The sequence below is a fragment of the Drosophila miranda genome (assembly GCF_003369915.1).
Source record: "Drosophila miranda strain MSH22 chromosome Y unlocalized genomic scaffold, D.miranda_PacBio2.1 Contig_Y2_pilon, whole genome shotgun sequence".
Classification (NCBI taxonomy): Eukaryota; Metazoa; Arthropoda; class Insecta; order Diptera; family Drosophilidae; genus Drosophila; species Drosophila miranda.
Window position 1 is genome coordinate 10098336 of NW_022881614.1, and position 19592 is coordinate 10117927.

General features: G+C 42.1%; 1 protein-coding gene and 2 pseudogenes across 1 annotated transcript; 1 reads left to right on the forward strand and 2 right to left on the reverse strand.

The window, feature by feature from the left end:
* Positions 1–405: 405 nt before the first annotated feature.
* Positions 406–12603, reverse strand: LOC117192615 (nitrilase and fragile histidine triad fusion protein NitFhit-like). The gene is made up of 3 exons (XM_033397338.1): positions 12578–12603; positions 1915–2102; positions 406–1839 (listed from the first exon to the last, which is right to left on the reverse strand). Exon 3 carries the CDS (start codon positions 1714–1716, stop codon positions 529–531), a length of 1188 nt encoding a protein of 395 aa, XP_033253229.1. The 5' UTR covers positions 1717–1839; positions 1915–2102; positions 12578–12603; the 3' UTR covers positions 406–528.
* LOC117192617 lies at positions 12548–14014 on the forward strand (annotated as a pseudogene).
* On the reverse strand, positions 14012–15750 carry LOC117192614 (annotated as a pseudogene).
* Positions 15751–19592: the final 3842 nt, after the last annotated feature.

Consider the following 19592-nt stretch of genomic DNA (forward strand, 5'->3'; position numbering starts at 1 on the left):
GATTCCAGGGGATCCAGATCAGTGAGGGACCAGGAACCAGGACTAGCGGGACGGGAAAGAGACCCAAGAAGCATAAGAGTGAGTCCGCTCCAAAGGGGGAAGTAAAGAAACCCCAAATTTATTTTTTTGTTGGCCAATCCGTAGGGAACAGGTCACAGCCCCGCCATCCTGGCTTGCTTTTGCTGGGCTCGAAGACACAATCCTGTTCCCGTAGAGCGGGTCCCTCGCCCAATTAGGGAGAGAGAAAAAATCAATCAACATATTTACTCCCATTATTTATTTTTGTTAAACGTCCCCATTTATATGTATATGTTAATCCCCTAATTTAAGTCCGCCCATATTATATCTATATGTAACTTATTTATATTTATTATATTAATTATTTCTATTTAGCTATTTATTTATTAACCGCCTGTAGTGATAAGATGAGGGGGGTATGAGAAGGCAGGCTTAGTGAAGCGATGATACCGTGTAAAAGTAGGAAATTGAAGTGAAAATTATAACGAAGAAAATGAATTGCTAAGCGTTTCATATGGGGGGAAGAGGAGCCACAGCAACGAGAGGGTAAGGCTGCTGCACATGGTAGGGAGGGTACGTCAGGGGTAAAAACATCGACACCTCGACCTGGTCCACGTCTGTGTTGAAGGAAGTTACTGTAATGTTGTTTGTCGAGTAGAGTCCGTTTGCAGTTTTTTTTTTGTCGGTTACTTTTGTTGTTTCAATTTGTTCGAGATGTCCAATTAGTTGGTATATTGTGCGACCTGAGGGCTTGGGAAGTACCCAGCCCTGGGATGACTGGCTAGCCGGCCTTGCTCCGAAGAAAACAAAGGTTCGTAACATCCTCTCTTGTAGTGTGCGCGGTGGCTTGCTTTCGGTGCAATCCTCCAGCTTCACATAGATCTGATCGTTGTGACCAAAATCTCCTTTGCGAGGCGGCATGACATGGAAGTGGACATGGGGAACAGTCTGCACGGCTTGGGCACCATCCTGCACAGTGACTGTGGCCGATGTGGTTTGATAGATCTTCTCCAGCAGCCGCTGGACCATGCAAACAGTGGCGAACATGTCTGTGATCTCGGCACAATCGAGTCCGCACAAACGCGGGGTTACTCGCTTGGTAGACACCAAGATGTGACCCTCGACCACGCAACGCAGATTGGTAAATGCAAAGCAGTGCTCCGATTCGTAGAAAATGGTTTGTTTGTCCACCATGTTCTCCGCAAAGGCACGATCCGTGTCGGGTTCCCTGCTACGAATGATGTAAGCCGTCAAGCTGTAAAGATCATTGCGGCGATGCTCGAAGCAGGGCATGCTCTGATAACGCGAGTCAAGAGTGGAAAGGTCTATTTTGGCTGTGCCTATATCCAAATCCTTTTCATTCATCTGGTGGCACCTGGCCAGTTCTTTGTATTCTGCCACTAGCTTCCCATCCAGCCTTTCTGCCAGCTCGATTGTCTGGGTGCGGCTTTCGCCCACAAAGTCGCAGCATTCGGGAAGAAAGAGCATTTGTGCGTTCTCAGATTTGGCTTTCTTTATGAGTTTCTTCACCTGGTTTAGATTCCAGACCTTGTCGTTGGTGGAGCGCATCTGCCCCACGGCAACGGTCGCACTTTGAACGTTTATAATTTTTTCCTTTTCGCTCGCCATTTTACGTAGTTGTTGCTGTCGATTTTGGCAGGAAATACTTTGACGGATAATTTTGACTAAGGTTGACATTGAAGACCGGTGACCGGGAGAGAGTGTCCGGAATTTTTGCTGGTTACGTCGCTCAATTAGATTTCTTATCGCCTCTAATGTTTACCGTTGTTTACTGCAGCGTTTCCGTTCCATTGGTAATGGCTAAAGGGGCAAGTGTCAGTGTGTACACACCCATGAAAAATGAGAAACAGCTGTTCTTGTTCTATTATTACTTACATATATTTTCATATAAATTTATAAATGCTTTCTTATTCAACAATAATGACGACGTTAGGCGACCTCTTAACCTTTCAACAATGTTGTGCCGATAGGGAGACATTGCTTAGATATAGAATTAAACCATTTTAAAACTTAAAAGATGCATATGTACATTTTAGGATATCATCACGATTGGAATAACGAACCTATTGGATAACTAGCTATGACAATTAGTAAACGAATGACAGTACCAAGTTATATTTTTCTTTAAAGATTATTTATGTATTTCTTGATTACTTTTTCACTGCAACACCGGTTCCACGTACATTCGATTCGAGATCAGAAAGGAAAGAGGAAGTGGACACTTCAAGTGTGACCAGACTAACTTTGCATAATAATACTTAATATATCGATAGTATTATTTAATAATATTTAATGTTATTATTTGAATGTGGGAATAGGCGTATTCCAACACGCCCCCCTCAAAAATAACATTAATTATCAAAATCATAAAAATAAAAAAAAATGTTTTCATCATTAAATCAAAAAGGTAACATTCAATTGTTATTCTAATGTGGTTGGTGTGCATTCTGGGAAGTGTTATGTGATCTAGCATTTGCTCTAAGGATACGGGGAAAACCCAGAAAAACCCGATCAGATCACTTTAAAATTAGATTAACATAAAATTAAATTACTTTAACAATTCATTGGTTCTTTTGGTTCAAATAAAAAAAAATAAAAATAAAAAATTAAATATGAATTAATGTAATAAATTTGTTAATAAAGCATCATGTTCATGTTTTCCTTAAATTTGAATCATTCTTCTTGTAGTAGTCCTAAATTGTTCCGCAGTTCCGCAAATCTTCCAGCAGGTAGTGGCTTCGTGAAGATGTCAGCAAGTTGGTTGTCTGTATATATACTCAAGAGAAATCTCATTAGTTTCTATCTGTTCTCTTGATAAATGATATTTTATATCAATATGCTTTGCTCTTTTATGACATGAGGGATTATTTGCAATGCTAATACAGCCTTGGTTGTCTTCATAAATTTTAATGGGTCTGTCGAGTTTAAGATTAATACTATTTAGAAGAGACTTTAGCCATAAAGCTTCTCTTACAGCTTCAAATAGGGCCATATATTCAGCTTCAGTTGATGAAGCTGCCACTGAATTCTGTATTTTTGTATTCCAACAAATTAAATTGGAATCGAACATTTTAAACAAATAACCCGTTGTACTTTTTCTATCAATCTCATTACTACCCCAATCGGAGTCTACATAGCCAACTAATGTATTTTCAAATGATGTATTCTTTTTAAATATAAGCTTCATATCAATAGTTCCCTTTAAATATCTAATAACCCTTTTTAAACATTGCCATAACTCAGCATTGTTCTTGCTACTATATCTACTCAAGATATTTACAGCGGCAGCTAAATCTGGTCGTGTACACAGTATTATGTACATTAAACAGCCAATAAGGTTACGACATGGAGCATCGCAGTCTTCATCTGAGTTAAGTAACTCATAATTTAGTTTATTTAGTAATGGAGTACTGACTAAATTGCAACTATCCATGTTAAATTTATTTAAAATTCTTTTCACATATGCAGCTTGACTCAAATATATTTTGTCTTCAAACATTTCTACTCTGATACCGATAAAATTTAAAGGTGGAGAAATTTAACTTCTCTTATGCCAGGGAGATAGCCTCGTTTAAGATAAGCATCTCCCCAACTCAATTTGACACCATTTGCTCCGCCAAATTTTGGCCGGAGCATTTGGTGGTGAAGGAGTTTAAGGCTAAGAAGAAGAATAGGCCCCCCCATATCCCTTCCAAACCTTTCCAGTGTGCCACCCTCAACCTCAACCTCAACTTCCTCTTCCTCAACTTCCCGTCTTGCTTCCACCTTTCCAAAAAACTAACTTCTCTTTTAGTAACCTATCAGAATGTAAGAGGCTTGCGTAGTAAGCTCAGCATTCTTTTCCGGGATAGTGTTGCATTTGCTTCCCACGTTATTGTGTTTACTGAAACCTGGTTAAAGCCGGACATTCTTAGTTCCGAGGTTTTGGCAGGTCGGTACACAACTTTTAGAAAGGACCGTTCGTCTCGACGGGCAGGGGGGGTTCTAATTGCAGTGGACTCTTACTTCACGTCGGAACACTTCACAGTCCAAGTTCAACAGGAACTGGAATTCCTGTGTGTAAAACTGATTCTTCCCGCTTTCGCTATATTCATTACTTGCTCGTATATCCCACCTTCTTCGGATATTTCAATTTATGAGCAGCACTTGTCCGCTTTAACCGCTGTTTCTTCCTCGCTATCTGATAAAGATCGTATGATAGTTCTTGGTGACTTCAACTTGCCAGGAACTGTTTGGTCTTCGGTAAACGAGTCTAGTATCCTAGTGCCCATGTCACGACATGACTTTGTTGACGGCTTGCTTGACCTATCCCTGTCTCAAGTCAACCATGTGAATAATTCCTTGGGTCGATTGCTTGATCTGTGCTTTGTATCGGATCCGACCATAGTGTTGTTAACCCGAGCCCTTCCGCTCACTATACCTGAAGACGCCTACCACCCTACTTTCGAGGTGTCGCTAGATATAGGACCAACTGTATTGGATCGGTCGAGTAGGCTGCCCGAACGTGTCCGCTGCTTTTGTAAAGCCGAGTTTGCGAAGCTTAATAACCTCATTAGGGATTTTGATTGGTCCGCTTTGTACTTGTGCACTGATATCATAAAAGGCACAAACATTTTTTACAATGCTCTTGGCACATTTTTCGATTTTTGTGTCCCGCTTTCTTGTCCGACTAGATCTGGAAAACCCCCTTGGTTTACCAAAGAGTTATCCAGTCTAAAAAACTTAAAATCAAGACTTTATAAAAAATTTCAAGAAGTGGGTTCTCCTACTTCTCACTCTCGCTATGTATTAGCTCGGTCAAACTTTTCAGTTCTTAATGCTCAATGCTATAAGAACTACCTATCTCGATGCAGGATACGTTTTTCTCAGGACCCTAAACAGTTTTACAGCTTCGTAAACAGTAAGCGTAGAACGTCCGCACACCCATCCTCGCTATCATTTTGTAATACGTCGGCAAATAATGATCAGGCAATTGCCGATCTTTTTGCCCAATTCTTCCAAACCACCTATTCTGAGGAAAGCTACTCTGGTCATCCGTACCCATACGGTTTACCGAGGTCGAACGGCATTTTCAGTCCCTTCAGCAGCACTTGTCCGCTTTAACCGCTGTTTCTTCATCGCTATCTGATAAAGATCGTATGATAGTTCTTGGTGACCTCAACTTGCCAGGAACTGTTTGGTCTTCGGTAAACGAGTCTAGTATCCTAGTGCCCATGTCACGACATGACTTTGTTGACGGCTTGCTTGACCTATTCCTGTCTCAAGTCAACCATGTGAAAAATTCCTTGGGTCGATTGCTTGATCTGTGCTTTGTATCGGATCCGACCATAGTGTTGTTAACCCGAGCCCTTCCGCTCACTATACCTGAAGACGCCTACCACCCTACTTTCGAGGTGTCGCTAGATATAGGACCAACTGTATTGGATCGGTCGAGTAGGCTGCCCGAACGTGTCCGCTGCTTTCGTAAAGCCGAGTTTGCGAAGCTTAATAACCTCATTAGGGATTTTGATTGGTCCGCTTTGTTCTTGTGCACTGATATCATAAAAGCCACAAACATTTTTTACAATGCTCTTGGCACATTTTTCGATTCTTGTGTCCCGCTTTCTTGTCCGACTAGATCTGGAAAACCCCCTTGGTTTACCAAAGAGTTATCCAGTCTAACAAACTTAAAATCAAGACTTTATAAAAAATTTCAAGAAGTGGGTTCTCCTACTTCTCACTCTCGCTATGTATTAGCTCGGTCAAACTTTTCAGTTCTTAATGCTCAATGCTATAAGAACTACCTATCTCGATGCAGGATACGTTTTTCTCAGGACCCTAAACAGTTTTACAGCTTCGTAAACAGTAAGCGTAGAACGTCCGCACACCCATCCTCGCTATCATTTTGTAATACGTCGGCAAATAATGATCAGGCAATTGCCGATCTTTTTGCCCAATTCTTCCAAACCACCTATTCTGAGGAAAGCTACTCTGGTCATCCGTACCCATACGGTTTACCGAGGTCGAACGGCATTTTCAGTCCCTTCAGCAGCACTTGTCCGCTTTAACCGCTGTTTCTTCATCGCTATCTGATAAAGATCGTATGATAGTTCTTGGTGACTTCAACTTGCCAGGAACTGTTTGGTCTTCGGTAAACGAGTCTAGTATCCTAGTGCCCATGTCACGACATGACTTTGTTGACGGCTTGCTTGACCTATCCCTGTCTCAAGTCAACCATGTGAAAAATTCCTTGGGTCGATTGCTTGATCTGTGCTTTGTATCGGATCCGACCATAGTGTTGTTAACCCGAGCCCTTCCGCTCACTATACCTGAAGACGCCTACCACCCTACTTTCGAGGTGTCGCTAGATATAGGACCAACTGTATTGGATCGGTCGAGTAGGCTGCCCGAACGTGTCCGCTGCTTTCGTAAAGCCGAGTTTGCGAAGCTTAATAACCTCATTAGGGATTTTGATTGGTCCGCTTTGTTCTTGTGCACTGATATCATAAAAGGCACAAACATTTTTTACAATGCTCTTGGCACATTTTTCGATTCTTGTGTCCCGCTTTCTTGTCCGACTAGATCTGGAAAACCCCCTTGGTTTACCAAAGAGTTATCCAGTCTAAAAAACTTAAAATCAAGACTTTATAAAAAATTTCAAGAAGTGGGTTCTCCTACTTCTCACTCTCGCTATGTATTAGCTCGGTCAAACTTTTCAGTTCTTAATGCTCAATGCTATAAGAACTACCTATCTCGATGCAGGATACGTTTTTCTCAGGACCCTAAACAGTTTTACAGCTTCGTAAACAGTAAGCGTAGAACGTCCGCACACCCATCCCCGCTATCATTTTGTAATACGTCGGCAAATAATGATCAGGCAATTGCCGATCTTTTTGCCCAATTCTTCCAAACCACCTATTCTGAGGAAAGCTACTCTGGTCATCCGTACCCATACGGTTTACCGAGGTCGAACGGCATTTTCAGTCCCTTGTTAAATGAATGTTCCCTACTTCATGATCTTCGACTAGTTAAGCCGGTGTTTTCACCGGGTCCAGACGGGGTTCCAGGTTGTGTACTCAGGTACTGCGCCGAGGCTCTGTGTGGACCTTTGCTTAAACTATTCACCCTATCCATTGATTCTTCTTGCTTCCCCCCGATCTGGAAGGAATCGTTTATAATTCCTCTCCATAAAAAAGGTAGCAAGTCTGATGCAAAAAATTATAGAGGTATAGCAAAGTTATCCGCTATTCCTAAAATGTTTGAGAGGGTTTTAACTCCGCACTTGCAACATCTCTGCAAGTCACTTATATCTCCAACTCAGCATGGATTTATAAGGCGGCGATCAACCACCACGAACTTGTTAGAGTTTACCTCTTTCATTATTAAAGGCTTTCAAGGTAACTTACAGACGGATGTTATTTACACCGACTTTAGTAAAGCATTCGACTCTGTAAACCATTCCCTTTTAGCGCATAAACTTGACCTTTTAGGGTTTCCGCCCAACCTCCTGAGATGGATTTCTAGCTATCTTTGTTCTAGGTCTCAAAGAGTCCTCTTCAAAAACTCCCTCTCTTTCCCAGTAAAGGTTTCTTCGGGAGTACCACAAGGCAGCCATCTAGGCCCCTTACTCTTCACACTCTTTATTAATGACTTACCTTCAGTATTAACATACTCTCGAGTACTTATGTATGCGGATGATGTTAAACTCTGTGTCCAGTACAAGGACATTTCATTTCATTCTCGCTTGCAATCCGATCTCAATAACTTTCAGTCATGGTGTTGTGCAAACTTGTTACACCTTAATGCCTCGAAATGCAAAGTTATGACATTTCATCGTTCTAGCCCTTTGTTGGCTCCTTACACCCTATTTGGTGGTTCTCTTGAGAGAATTACCCTGGTGGATGATCTGGGTGTTATGTTAGACCCCAAGTTAAAGTTTTCCGAACACATTTCTACCATGGTAAATAAGGCCATGAGCGTGCTTGGGTTTATAAAGAGGTGGTCAAAGGAATTTGACGACCCCTATATAACAAAGACTCTCTATACCTCGCTTGTTCGTCCGATCTTAGAATACGGCTCCTGTGTATGGTGCCCTCAGTACAAAGTACACCAGGACCGTATAGAATCAGTACAGAAAAACTTTTTACTCTTTGCTCTGCGGGGCCTTAACTGGGATGCGGGTGTAAGACTCCCATCTTACTCTAGTAGACTACTATTAGTAAACCTCCCATCCTTAGTTAACCGTAGAAAAATGCTTGGTGTGATATTTATGCACAACTTGATCAGGGGTGACATAGACAGCCCTGATCTGTTGAGCCGCATAAACTTCACGATTCCTATTAGACTGACTATAAATTTTATACCGTTGTTCCTTCCACTTTGTAGATCGAATTATTTCTTGCATGAACCGTTTAGGGTCTTATGCTCGGATTATAATTCCCTCTACCATATTATATCCACCACTAATTCTCTTCCTCTTATTAAATTATTAATCCTTACACACCTTTCTATTAATTAGTATCTGTAGTGGTATTTGTACTTTGATTGCATGCTTAGTTTCTTAGTAAGTTTAGTACTAATTTTCCTCGAATGTTAGTCTAATAGCTATCTTTCTTGCATGTTCGCGTTTGGTTCGGCTACGCACCGCGCGTCATGCGGCAGCGCCCCTCGGTCGGTTGGGCGGGAGGAGGGCTGCGTTTTGCCTGGGATCCGCGCGTAACAGCCTTCTGCTGGTGTCACACGGGCCACTTGACGGTGCAGTAACTGCATCGCCTCTTGAAAGATGCAGTCATTGCATGTCAACGTCCACAAAAATGTTTTATCTCATTTAAGTCAGTCATTCTAAATCTTTCGCTTAAATACTTTTTTAAATTATTCATTCTATCCATATCCCTTGTCGCTATTACTACATCATCAACATATAATAATACATATATGTTTTTCTTTATGTCACCTCTATCAAGAATATATATGCAACGATCCACGGGAGAGTTTACAAAATCGAATTCTTTCAATGCTTGCTCAAATACTTGAAACCAGCATCTAGCTGCTTGTTTGAGCCCATAAATGGCTTTGTTCAGTTTGCATACATGCCCAGCACCGCATGATACGCCCTGAGGAGGCCGCATATATATCTCCTCACTTAATGTACCATTGAGGAAAGCTGTTTTAACATCCATCTGATGGACTTTCAAATTAAACTGGACTGCCAATGATAGTACGAACCTAAAACTGGCAATTCTAGCAACGGGAGCAAATGTTTCTTCATAGTCTACTTGGTACTTTTGAGTAAATCCTCTTGCAACCAGTCTAGCTTTGTATTTTATTGGGACTCCTAGTTCATTATATTTAATGGAAAATACCCATCTACTGTCTACAATATTTTTGTTTTCTGGCTTCTTTATAATTGTCCAGGTGTTATTAATTTCATGGGCATTTAACTCTGTATTTATTGCCTCCTCCCAATCAGATTTCTCATTCCTAAAATTTATTTCATCAAAAGAATTTGGAACTTCATCAAACATTATATGGGCATTTAATATAAATTTGTTAAAGCTTTTATCATGTTCTTTGTAAGACACCTTCGGCTTAGACTTTAACCTCTCACTTTTTCTACTAATTATATTAGTATCCTTATTTTCTTCATGACAATTATCTGGCTGATCAGCTTTTTCACAATCCTTACTCTCATTCGGGATATATAATTCCTTACTATCATTCAGGAAATCAGTTTTTCTTTTCCTACTTTCATTCGGAAAATTCAGCTTTTCGCATTCCTTACTTTCATTCAGGATTTCACATTCCGTACTTTCATTCGGGAAATTAAACTGATCACATTCCTTACTCTCATTCAGGATTCCACATTCCGTACTATCATTCGGGAGATAAAACTGATCACATTCCTTACTCTCATTCAGGATTCCACATTCCGTACTATCATTCGGGAAATTAAGCTGATCAGATTCCTTACTCTCATTCAGGAATTCTTGTTGACTTCTTTCCTTACTCTCTTTCGGGAAATCTGTTTCAAATTTTACTTCTCTAGAATAAAGCATATTAGTCTCGTCTACGACAACATCTCTTGCAACAATAACTTTTCCTTTAATGACATCCCACAATTTGAGTCCATATTTTTCATACCCTATCAAGATAGCTTTGAATGATTTTTCATAAAATTTACCTTTTTTAATTTTGTTGTGCACATACACGGTTGAACCGAACCCTCTTAAAAACTTTAAATTGGGCTTTCTATTGTGCCACAGCTCATATGGGGTCATTTTACAATCACCAAGTGCTTTGCTTGGAATTCTGTTGATTAGATATGTTGCAGTTAGCACAGCTTCACCCTAAAAACTTTTGTCTAATTTTGCACCATTTACCATAGCACGAGCTTTCTCTGTAATGGTTCTTATCATTCGCTCCGAAACACCATTCAACTGAGGTGTATGTGGCACTGTCAAATGATAACTTATTCCTTTATTAACGCAGAACTCACGCATTTCATTCGACAGGTATTCTCTACCGTTGTCAATGTACAAATTGACAATCTTGAAATTAAAATGAGCCTCGCTCTTTGCTACAAAATCTTTAAATAAATTGAATACATCTGATTTATATTTTAACAAATAGGTTACACAATAATGTGTAAATTGATCTACGAAGATCACAAAATAATTTTTATCGTCTAGTGTAACTGGTTTAATGGGGCCACATACATCTGAATGTATTACAAACAAGTATCGTTTTATATAACTTTTATCTTTAGATTGCTTAAATGGCAACCTAGCCTGTTTCCCATTTAAACATGACTCACAAACTTCATCTGATATTTTTAAAGTAACAAGAAAATTACTGTCATTAAATAAATTATTATTCTTTATTTCAAGCAATTTTGCATTGCTTATATGCCCCAACCTCTCATGCCATAATCGATAATTATTTTTGTTCCTAGCATCTACACTGTATGCTTGGAATTTGACTACAGGTATATCCAACATACCTGTATATTTAACAACAATTACTCCATTTTTTGATATGGAGACACCACCACAGTCAAACTTAATTGACATCCCTACCTGTTGCAGACGCTTGACAGACATGAGGTTTCCTGCTGCCTCCTTGCAGTGTGATATTGTGTCCATTGTGCAGCCGCACAATTCCACGCTTAGTGGCATATAAAAACTCGCCTTCTTTTGCCACAGCGATTTTAATTGGCTGCTCCAATTCGATGCAATCGGCGTACAGCGAGTCATCATTGATCAAATGATCCGTTGCACCAGAATCGAGTATAAAACCGAGTTCATTATTTACTTGATCACTCTTTGTCATTTTCCGCATCATAAATGCGAACCCGTGGCCCGATGCTGCAAGCTGAGCTTGTTTATTCTGTTTATAATTTTCTTTATTTTGATTTAACCTTATAAACTGGTAACAGTCTTTTTTCATGTGCCCTTCTTTGCCACAGAGATGGCATTTAATGTTACTTCTAGCTTTTCCCTTAAATAATATCTTTTGCCGTGTGTTTCTAGATCCAAACGTTTTACGATAATTAAAATTGTTATTATTTCTTACAACTGCCTTCATGACTTTACTACTTGTATCAGTACTTTCATTTCTTAATTTGGTCTCGTAGTCGAACAATTTATTTTTTACAAACGCTAATGATAAAGTTTCATCTGACAAAGTTTCGATTGCCGTGATGACACCATTATAGGTTGAAGGTAGAGTCTGCAGCAACTGTGCCACTTTGTCCATCTCATCCATTTTAGCGCCCGCCCCTAACAACTCACTCACTGTTTCATCAAAAATAACAAAATGACTCGAAAGTGTCATTTCACTTGTGAGTTTGAGTGTTATTAAACGTTTACGTGCAGCTAATTGCGACGCAAGGCTTCTACGCTCAGGATATCACGTGCCGAAATGTCGCCTGCCGCGAAGTTTAGAAATGCGTCGCCTAAATATTGAATTAAAATGCTCTTCGCACATCGCTCTGCCTGTTTCCAATTATCATCTACTTCGTTAGGCATTATGTTATCGACTACTTGGAGCACCTCTAATTCAGCAAACAAAGCTCTGATTCTAAATTTCCATATAGAATATTCCTCGCCACAAAAAGGCTTAATATGTTGCTTATTTCCTTCCATTTTCTATGTACATATGTATGTATATATTATACACACACACACTACAAAAAAAAAAAAACTACACAAGAACGCACGCGGAACTAATTTCACAACTATTTGTTATTAATTTAATTTATTTAAATTGGCGTGGACTGGGCCCATAACCTATTGGATAACTAGCTATGACAATTAGTAAACGAATGACAGTACCAAGTTATATTTTTCTTTAAAGATTATTTATGTATTTCTTGATTACTTTTTCACTGCAACACCGGTACCACGTACATTCGATTCGAGATCAGAAAGGAAAGAGGAAGTGGACACTTCAAGTGTGACCAGACTAACTTTACATAATAATACTTAATATATCGATAGTATTATTTAATAGTATTTAATGTTATTATTTGAATGTGGGAATAGGCGTATTCCAACAGAACCAGCGGGAGTCTACCGTAATTTGGGATCGGAACACAGGCCAACCCCTGGCTAACGCTATTATATGGCTGGACAATCGCACTACGAGTACAGTAGAGGAGCTCCTGGAGGCCATTCCCAACAATGCCAGAAATATCAACTACCTGCGCCCCCTCTGTGGATTGCCGCTACGGGACAACGTCCCGACGGTCAAGGCGGCAATGGACAGTGGAGTGGCAATGTTTGGAACCATCGACACTTGGCTGATGTATAACCTAACGGGTGGCAAGAATGGCGGTGTCCACAAGACGGACGTGACCAACGCTTCGCGAACGATGCTGATGAATATTGAAATCCTTCAGTGGGATCCCAATCTGCTGAAATTCTTTGGGCTACCCAAGACCATCTTGCCAGAGATTTGTTCCAGCGCAGAGTTTTATGGCAGCTTAGCGCAGGGCGTTCTCAAGGGGACAAGTATAACTGCGGACTTGGGGGATCAGCAAGCAGCGCTCGTCGGACAACAGTGTCTTTCTAAAGGTCAGGCCAAGGCCACGTATGGCACTGGTTGCTTTCTGCTCTATAACACGGGACCGTCCATTGTGCACTCCCAGCACGGACTGCTAACGACAGTGGGCTATCAATTGGGACGGAAGGCCACTCCGTACTACGCTTTGGAAGGGAGTGTGTCCATAGCTGGAGCTGCTTTTAATTGGCTGCGCGACAACATAGGTCTTATTTAAAACTCCGGGCAGATCGAGGCTATGGCTGCCACAGTGGATAACTCTTTAGATGTCTACTTTGTGCCGGCCTTTAACGGATTGTACGCTCCTTACTGGAATCAAGATGCCAGGGGCGTCATATGTGGGTTGAGTGAGGAGACCACCAGTGAACATATTGTCCGCTCCACACTGGAGGCGGTCTGCTTTCAGGTCCGCGATATTCTCGACTCTATGCACAAGGACAGCAAGATCCCACTGGCCAAGCTGATGGTCGATGGGGGTATGACGGTTAACAACCTGTTCCTGCAGCTGCAGTCGGATTTAGTCGGAATTCATGTGCTTAGGGCCAAGATAGCAGAGACAACAGCGCTGGTTAGTGTTAACACACCTTTCGATAATGCTTCTTTAACCACTCAAATTTCAGGGCGCAGCAATGGCAGCGTACAAGGCTGTCGAGAATCGGTATTCCATGGAGGCTCCCCTTTCCAAATCAGGACCCAGGGAACCTGTCAAGCCGACGATAGGTTCTACTGAACGCAATCTTCGCTACCAAAAATGGAAAATGGCCATTGATCGATCCCTGAACTGGGAGACCTCCACTCTGCCCCAGGGCGAGCGCGAGGCTTTTGATGGAGCGTAAGCGACTCGACTCAAACACTGGCAAGAGAACCAACGGGAAGATTTAGATTAGCACCTGCAATTGGCCTAAAGTAGAGTCTCCTGCTTTCGTCTTATTCGTTTTATTGCATATAAAAGTGTTGATGAAAAATGTAAAAAGGGGTCTCTGTGCGTCGCTGCTTTCTGGCAGTGTTTTATCCTTCGGTTACCGGCTTTCGGTCTGGCCCGGTCGCTCACACATTCTCATCCACGATGCCAGCAGCAACAGCTGCGACTGCTTGTTCCAAATCGTTGAGCATCACAACCCCACCGGCTGCCTCGTCCACGGCGACCACTGCAGCGGCACCAACTGCAGGCACGGGTGCAAGCTCTGCATTGTTTGGGTTCGGATTGACCACAGCAATTGGCGGAATAGGATTTCCACCTGCAAAGGAAGTGGATTTGTAGGAAGCGGAGGCTTTCCTCGGTGACTTTTACGAACTTGCATCCAATTCTAAGGGAGGATCGGCGTTTGCTTCTGCGAGATTCGTAACGGATTTCGATTTGACGCGCTGGAAATTGACATGACGACTCTTGGCTTCCTCCTTCTCCCAGGACATGTGGATGAAGGGGCGTTGGACATAGCTATAAATGACCTCGGCTCGCCCGCCTGGACGTCGCCGAATCTTCTCCTTGTGTGTAGGATAACCTTCTATGCCGCACCGGATCTTCTTCAGGCCCCGATCCTTCATGACCTGCTTGGCCACATCCCGGTTCTCGATGTACTTAAAGAAGCGATGCATGGCTGTGCTGTGAACGGCTGAAATAGGGATTTATAGGGTGTTATAGTTCTACAAATTGATAGCTTCTAATATCAGTTAAAAGTGAAAATTGGATTCGGGACTAGTCGCCAATTGATAGATACATACTTTGGCAATACTCCTCGCCCATTTGGGGTGGAAATTCCTTATCCCAGTCGACCATGTCGTCTTCGAGAAGCACAACCACATGACACTCGCGATCACCGCGCTTTGCTGAGGCCACCATCAATGGCAGTATAAGATCTTCGAGAAACAGCTCAAACTGCTGGCGCGCTCCTTCATTGCTGAGCTCGTGAAGAAGACCTCCTTTTTGTCGAACATAACAGAAGGCATGTTAGAGAGACATGAAGCAAAGAGCAGAGATGGCCACAAGGAGGAGCATTTTGCCTATAACATACTCACTTAGGTTCTGGCAGCGCATAATCATATCAGCAGATAATCACAGGCTTCCTTCAGCTCGGGAACAGAAACAGTCGGGGGACAGCGGATCACGCCGCTTTTGTAGTACTCCAATATTGCTCGAAACACTAAATGCGAGATGCCGTCTGCAACGTCGTATTCGCCTCGCTCATTGGGGTGGACAAACTGAAAGCCTGAACCGAACATGGTGCCCAGCATGGTGGTGGGATGAGCGGTGAGCAGAGATTGCTTCACCGTAAAGCGGACTCCATCCACTAGCATTGAAATGCGCTCTGGCGGCACAACCAGGCGCCCTACAGCTCCCCCCGACGCCGCTGCTTGGCCGCTTGTTGAGGCTCCACCTGGGGACTTGCCATCGTGCTTGGGTACGGCTCCTCCGCTGGACATTGTGTGTTGAGATTTATTCAGAGGGCGTTGCAGCCGGGAGCGATTCTTTGAGATGCGCCTTCTCCGCTCCTCGGCGGCCTCGTCAGAGTTCTCTTCAATGCTGCTGCTGTCGCTGCTGTATGTGTCTTGTTGCTGGAGCTGGTGCTGGTGCTGATGCTGTTGTTGCTGTGGCTGCTTGTTAACGATGGTGTTGTTGCTATTGCTACTACTACTATTGGAATTGGGAGTTGCTGACATTTTTGTCGTGTTTCTTTTGCGCCTCGTAGCAAAAGCTAGCTATGATTAACCGCACCACTTCGATAGACTTTAAATGGATACAAAGAAGGGCGTTGCGTTCATTCCATGGTGCAAAAACAAAAAATACGAATGTCACTACGGGTACAGCGGAGCCTGCGCAAACACAAATGCTTTCTTTTCTGAATAGAAAAACATCTCCACTCCACTGCTTGTCTTGCTTATCAGCCAACTTTTCTCGCTGACATTGATTCTTCAATAGTCCTCTAAATTACCTCCGGTCCCAAAGCTAGATTTGTGCGACTATTGCCCATTACCAAAGACCATACAACTATACTATTGTATAGTCTTTGTTTTTATTTATTTCGCTTTTTATTTGAATGCCGAGTGCTGATTCGGTGAATAAACTAAAACTGGCACAATAAAAACGAGGGGGAACGTTGTGAGTTGCTGCGGACACCGCAACTCTACGGTTATACCCGATACTAAGTCAGTATGGCTCTCCTCCGGCAGACGCCGCTAATATTAAACGACACGACAAAGAGTGCGTGCGAGAGAGACAGAAAATCAGTCTGAGCGTGAGCAGTGGCGCTGCGTAGCCACTGCAAATTGATTTGTTCCTATTGGCTATAAAAATGATCTGATCTGATCCAGATTCAGCAATCTGATAGATATGATCATTATCTATGATTCTGCGTTTTTAGTTTTCTCGAAAGTGCAATATTGTGGATGCAACAGATTTTCGTCCTTTGTGTGGGCGGAAGGGGGTGGGGCGAAATTTTAAGGTACACGTTTTATAGTAAGATCTAACAGGAGTGCGGATACCAAACTTGGTTGCTTTAGCCTTAATAGTCTCTGAGATTTTTGAATATCCCCAGATTTTCGTCCTTTGTGGGGGCGGAAGGGGGTGTGGCTAAATTTTGAAACAAACTCGTCTCGGTCCGGTATATTAGGAGTGTGGTTACCAAATTTGGTTGCTCTAGCTTTTGTAGTCTCTGAGATCTAGGCGCTAATGTTTTACTCTAAGCAAAGCCGCCTATGCTACGTGTGTGTTAGAGAGAGACAGGGCGAGAAAAAATGAAATTGTTTTCTTGATGCTGGCTATAATAATAATACGATCCAATTCATATTCATATTAAAGATATGGTCATTCTCTACAACTCTACGTTTTTGGTTTTCTCATATCTTTAAAATTGTGGATGCCACAGATTTTCGTTCTTTGTGGGGGCGGAAGTGGGCGGGGCGAAGTTTTGAAATATTTTTGTAGCAGTGACATATCACAGAAGTCTGGATCCAAAACATCGTTGCTCTAGCTCTTATAGTCTTTGAGCACTAGGCGCTGAAGGGGACGGACAGACGGACATACGGACGGACGGACAGACAGACAGGGCTCAATCGACTCGGCTATTGATGCTGATCAAGAATATATATACTTTATGGGGTCGGAAACGATTCCTTCTGGACGTTACACACATCCACTTTTACCACAAATCTAATATACCCCAATACTCATTTTGAGTATCGGGTATAAGAACGAGGGGGAACGTTGTGAGTTGCAGCGGACACCGCAACTCTACTGGACGGTTTTCTAAGGGTTAAACTACAAAGAGAGTGAGAGCGCTCTAAATGCGATTGCCCACTCGGAGAACGGCGTCGTTTCATGCTAGGGCGGCGTAACCTTGTTTCCGATCACCATGAAGAGTCTTCGTTTGCGTTTCGACGAAATCACAACGACAATTAGCAGTGGCAGCCGGCCGCGCTTAAACCCGTATTTTTTATTTATTTATTTATTTATTAAATTAACAAATTATCTGTTAATAATGGTACTTAGATTAAAGGCGGAAAAAGATAAGTTAAAAGTTAGCTAAATTTAAATGATTATAAATATTGCATGCAATTAGTTTAAGAGACAGTTCAGGGGATAGGGTTTGACAGAGGGAGTTATAATTATGGCATAAAACCCTAAAAGGTTCATGATCAGCATAATTAGACCTACATATGGGTAGACGGATAGGCCTAAAAGTACGGGTAGGTCTGGATGGAACGGCCAAGTCAATCTGACCCAAGAGAGTTTGGGAGTCAACAGTCCCAAGAAGGAGCTTGTGCACGAACATTACGCCATTGCATATTCTGCGATGGTGCAACGACGGCAGGTCGATAAGATTTAGCCTAGACCGGTAGGGTGGCAAGATTCTACCCGAGTCCCAGTTAAAGTTCCGAAGGGCAAAAATTAAAAATTTCTTTTGCACGGATTCAATAACAGCCTGCTGCTCTTTATACTGCGGGCTCCACACACAAGAACAATACTCCAATATAGGACGTACTAACGAGATGTACAGTTGTTTCGTAACGTACGGGTCGTCAAACTCCTTGGACCAACGCTTGATGAACGCTAAAACACCCTTAGCTTTATTTACAGTTGCAGCTATATGGGTGTTGAAACACATCTTATGATCAAAAAGGACTCCGAGGTCATTTGAACTCGAAATTCGCTCAAGGACATGATTTCCTAGAACATATGAGACAAAATGAGGAGCGCGACGGTAAAATGTCATAAGTTTGCATTTGGAAAGGTTCAGAAAAAGAAGATTAGTTGAACACCACAATAGTAGTTCACTTAGATCAAGTTGAAGGCGTGTGTGCAAATACCAATCAGAGTAAGAAAGACAGATTTTGACATCATCAGCATACATTAGTGTAGTAGAGTATGTTATAACTTGAGGAAGGTCGTTCACAAATAAAATAAACAGAAGCGGGCCCAGATGACTTCCCTGTGGCACACCTGAAGTAACATTAACAGTATTTGACAACACGTTAGAAAACAAAACACGTTGAGTACGGTTAGAGAGATAGGACAAAATCCAATCTAGAAGATTCGTTGGGAACCCTAATAAAGAGAGCTTTTGAATAAGCAGAGCATGGTTCACAGAATCGAATGCCTTGCTGAAGTCCGTAAAAACTACATCCGTCTGCAAACCAATTTGAAAACCCCGGTGGATTAGGTTAGAAAACTCAAGAAGGTTAGTCGATGTTGAACGATGTCTGAAAAAACCGTGTTGCGACGGAGATATCAAGCTGCAACAAAGATGTTGCAGTTGCCGGGTGACCAGGAACTCAAGAAGCTTCGGGATGGCGGAAAGCTTTGCGATACCACGATAGTTTTCAATGTTTGATCTTGAACCTTTTTTGTGAAGCGGAATGATGTAGGACTCCAAATTACTGGGAGACAAGACTGTTCCAAGGAGAGGTTGAAGAGAAAGGTCAAGGGGGTGCAAAGGGACTGGGCACAGTGTTTTAAGATGCAACTTGGTACCTTATCTGGACCCGCAGAAAACGATATGTCCATAGATGACAAACCTTCCAGAACAACGCTTTCCTCGAAAAAGGGCAGAAAAATGCTGTTAGCTTGAGGTAGCTGGTACGGATACGGAGTGGATGCGTTTTAAATATGAGACGAGTACGTTGTTTGGAAAAAGTTAGCGAATAAATTTGCAATACCAACAGCAGAAGCTTCTGTTTTGTTCTGGTAATGAAGGGACGGAGGAAAAATGTTTGACTTGCGCTTAGAACGAATAGAATTTTTTAGGATCACTACGAAAGTTACTACTACATTGTGAAAGGTAATGATTATAACACTGACTATTGACGGCAAGGAACAGAGAGCGAGCGGAGGAGTATAGAGCTAAGGCCAACGTGGAGCCCGACTTCTGGTACTTTTTATAGAGCCGGGATTTATTATTTTTTAAGTATGACAAATACTTGGAGAACCAGGGAGGCTTGGACGATACAGGTACAGTGATATCTGGAACAAACGTATTAAGGGCGGAGTAAATAGAACTATAAAACGAGTTAACAGTTGC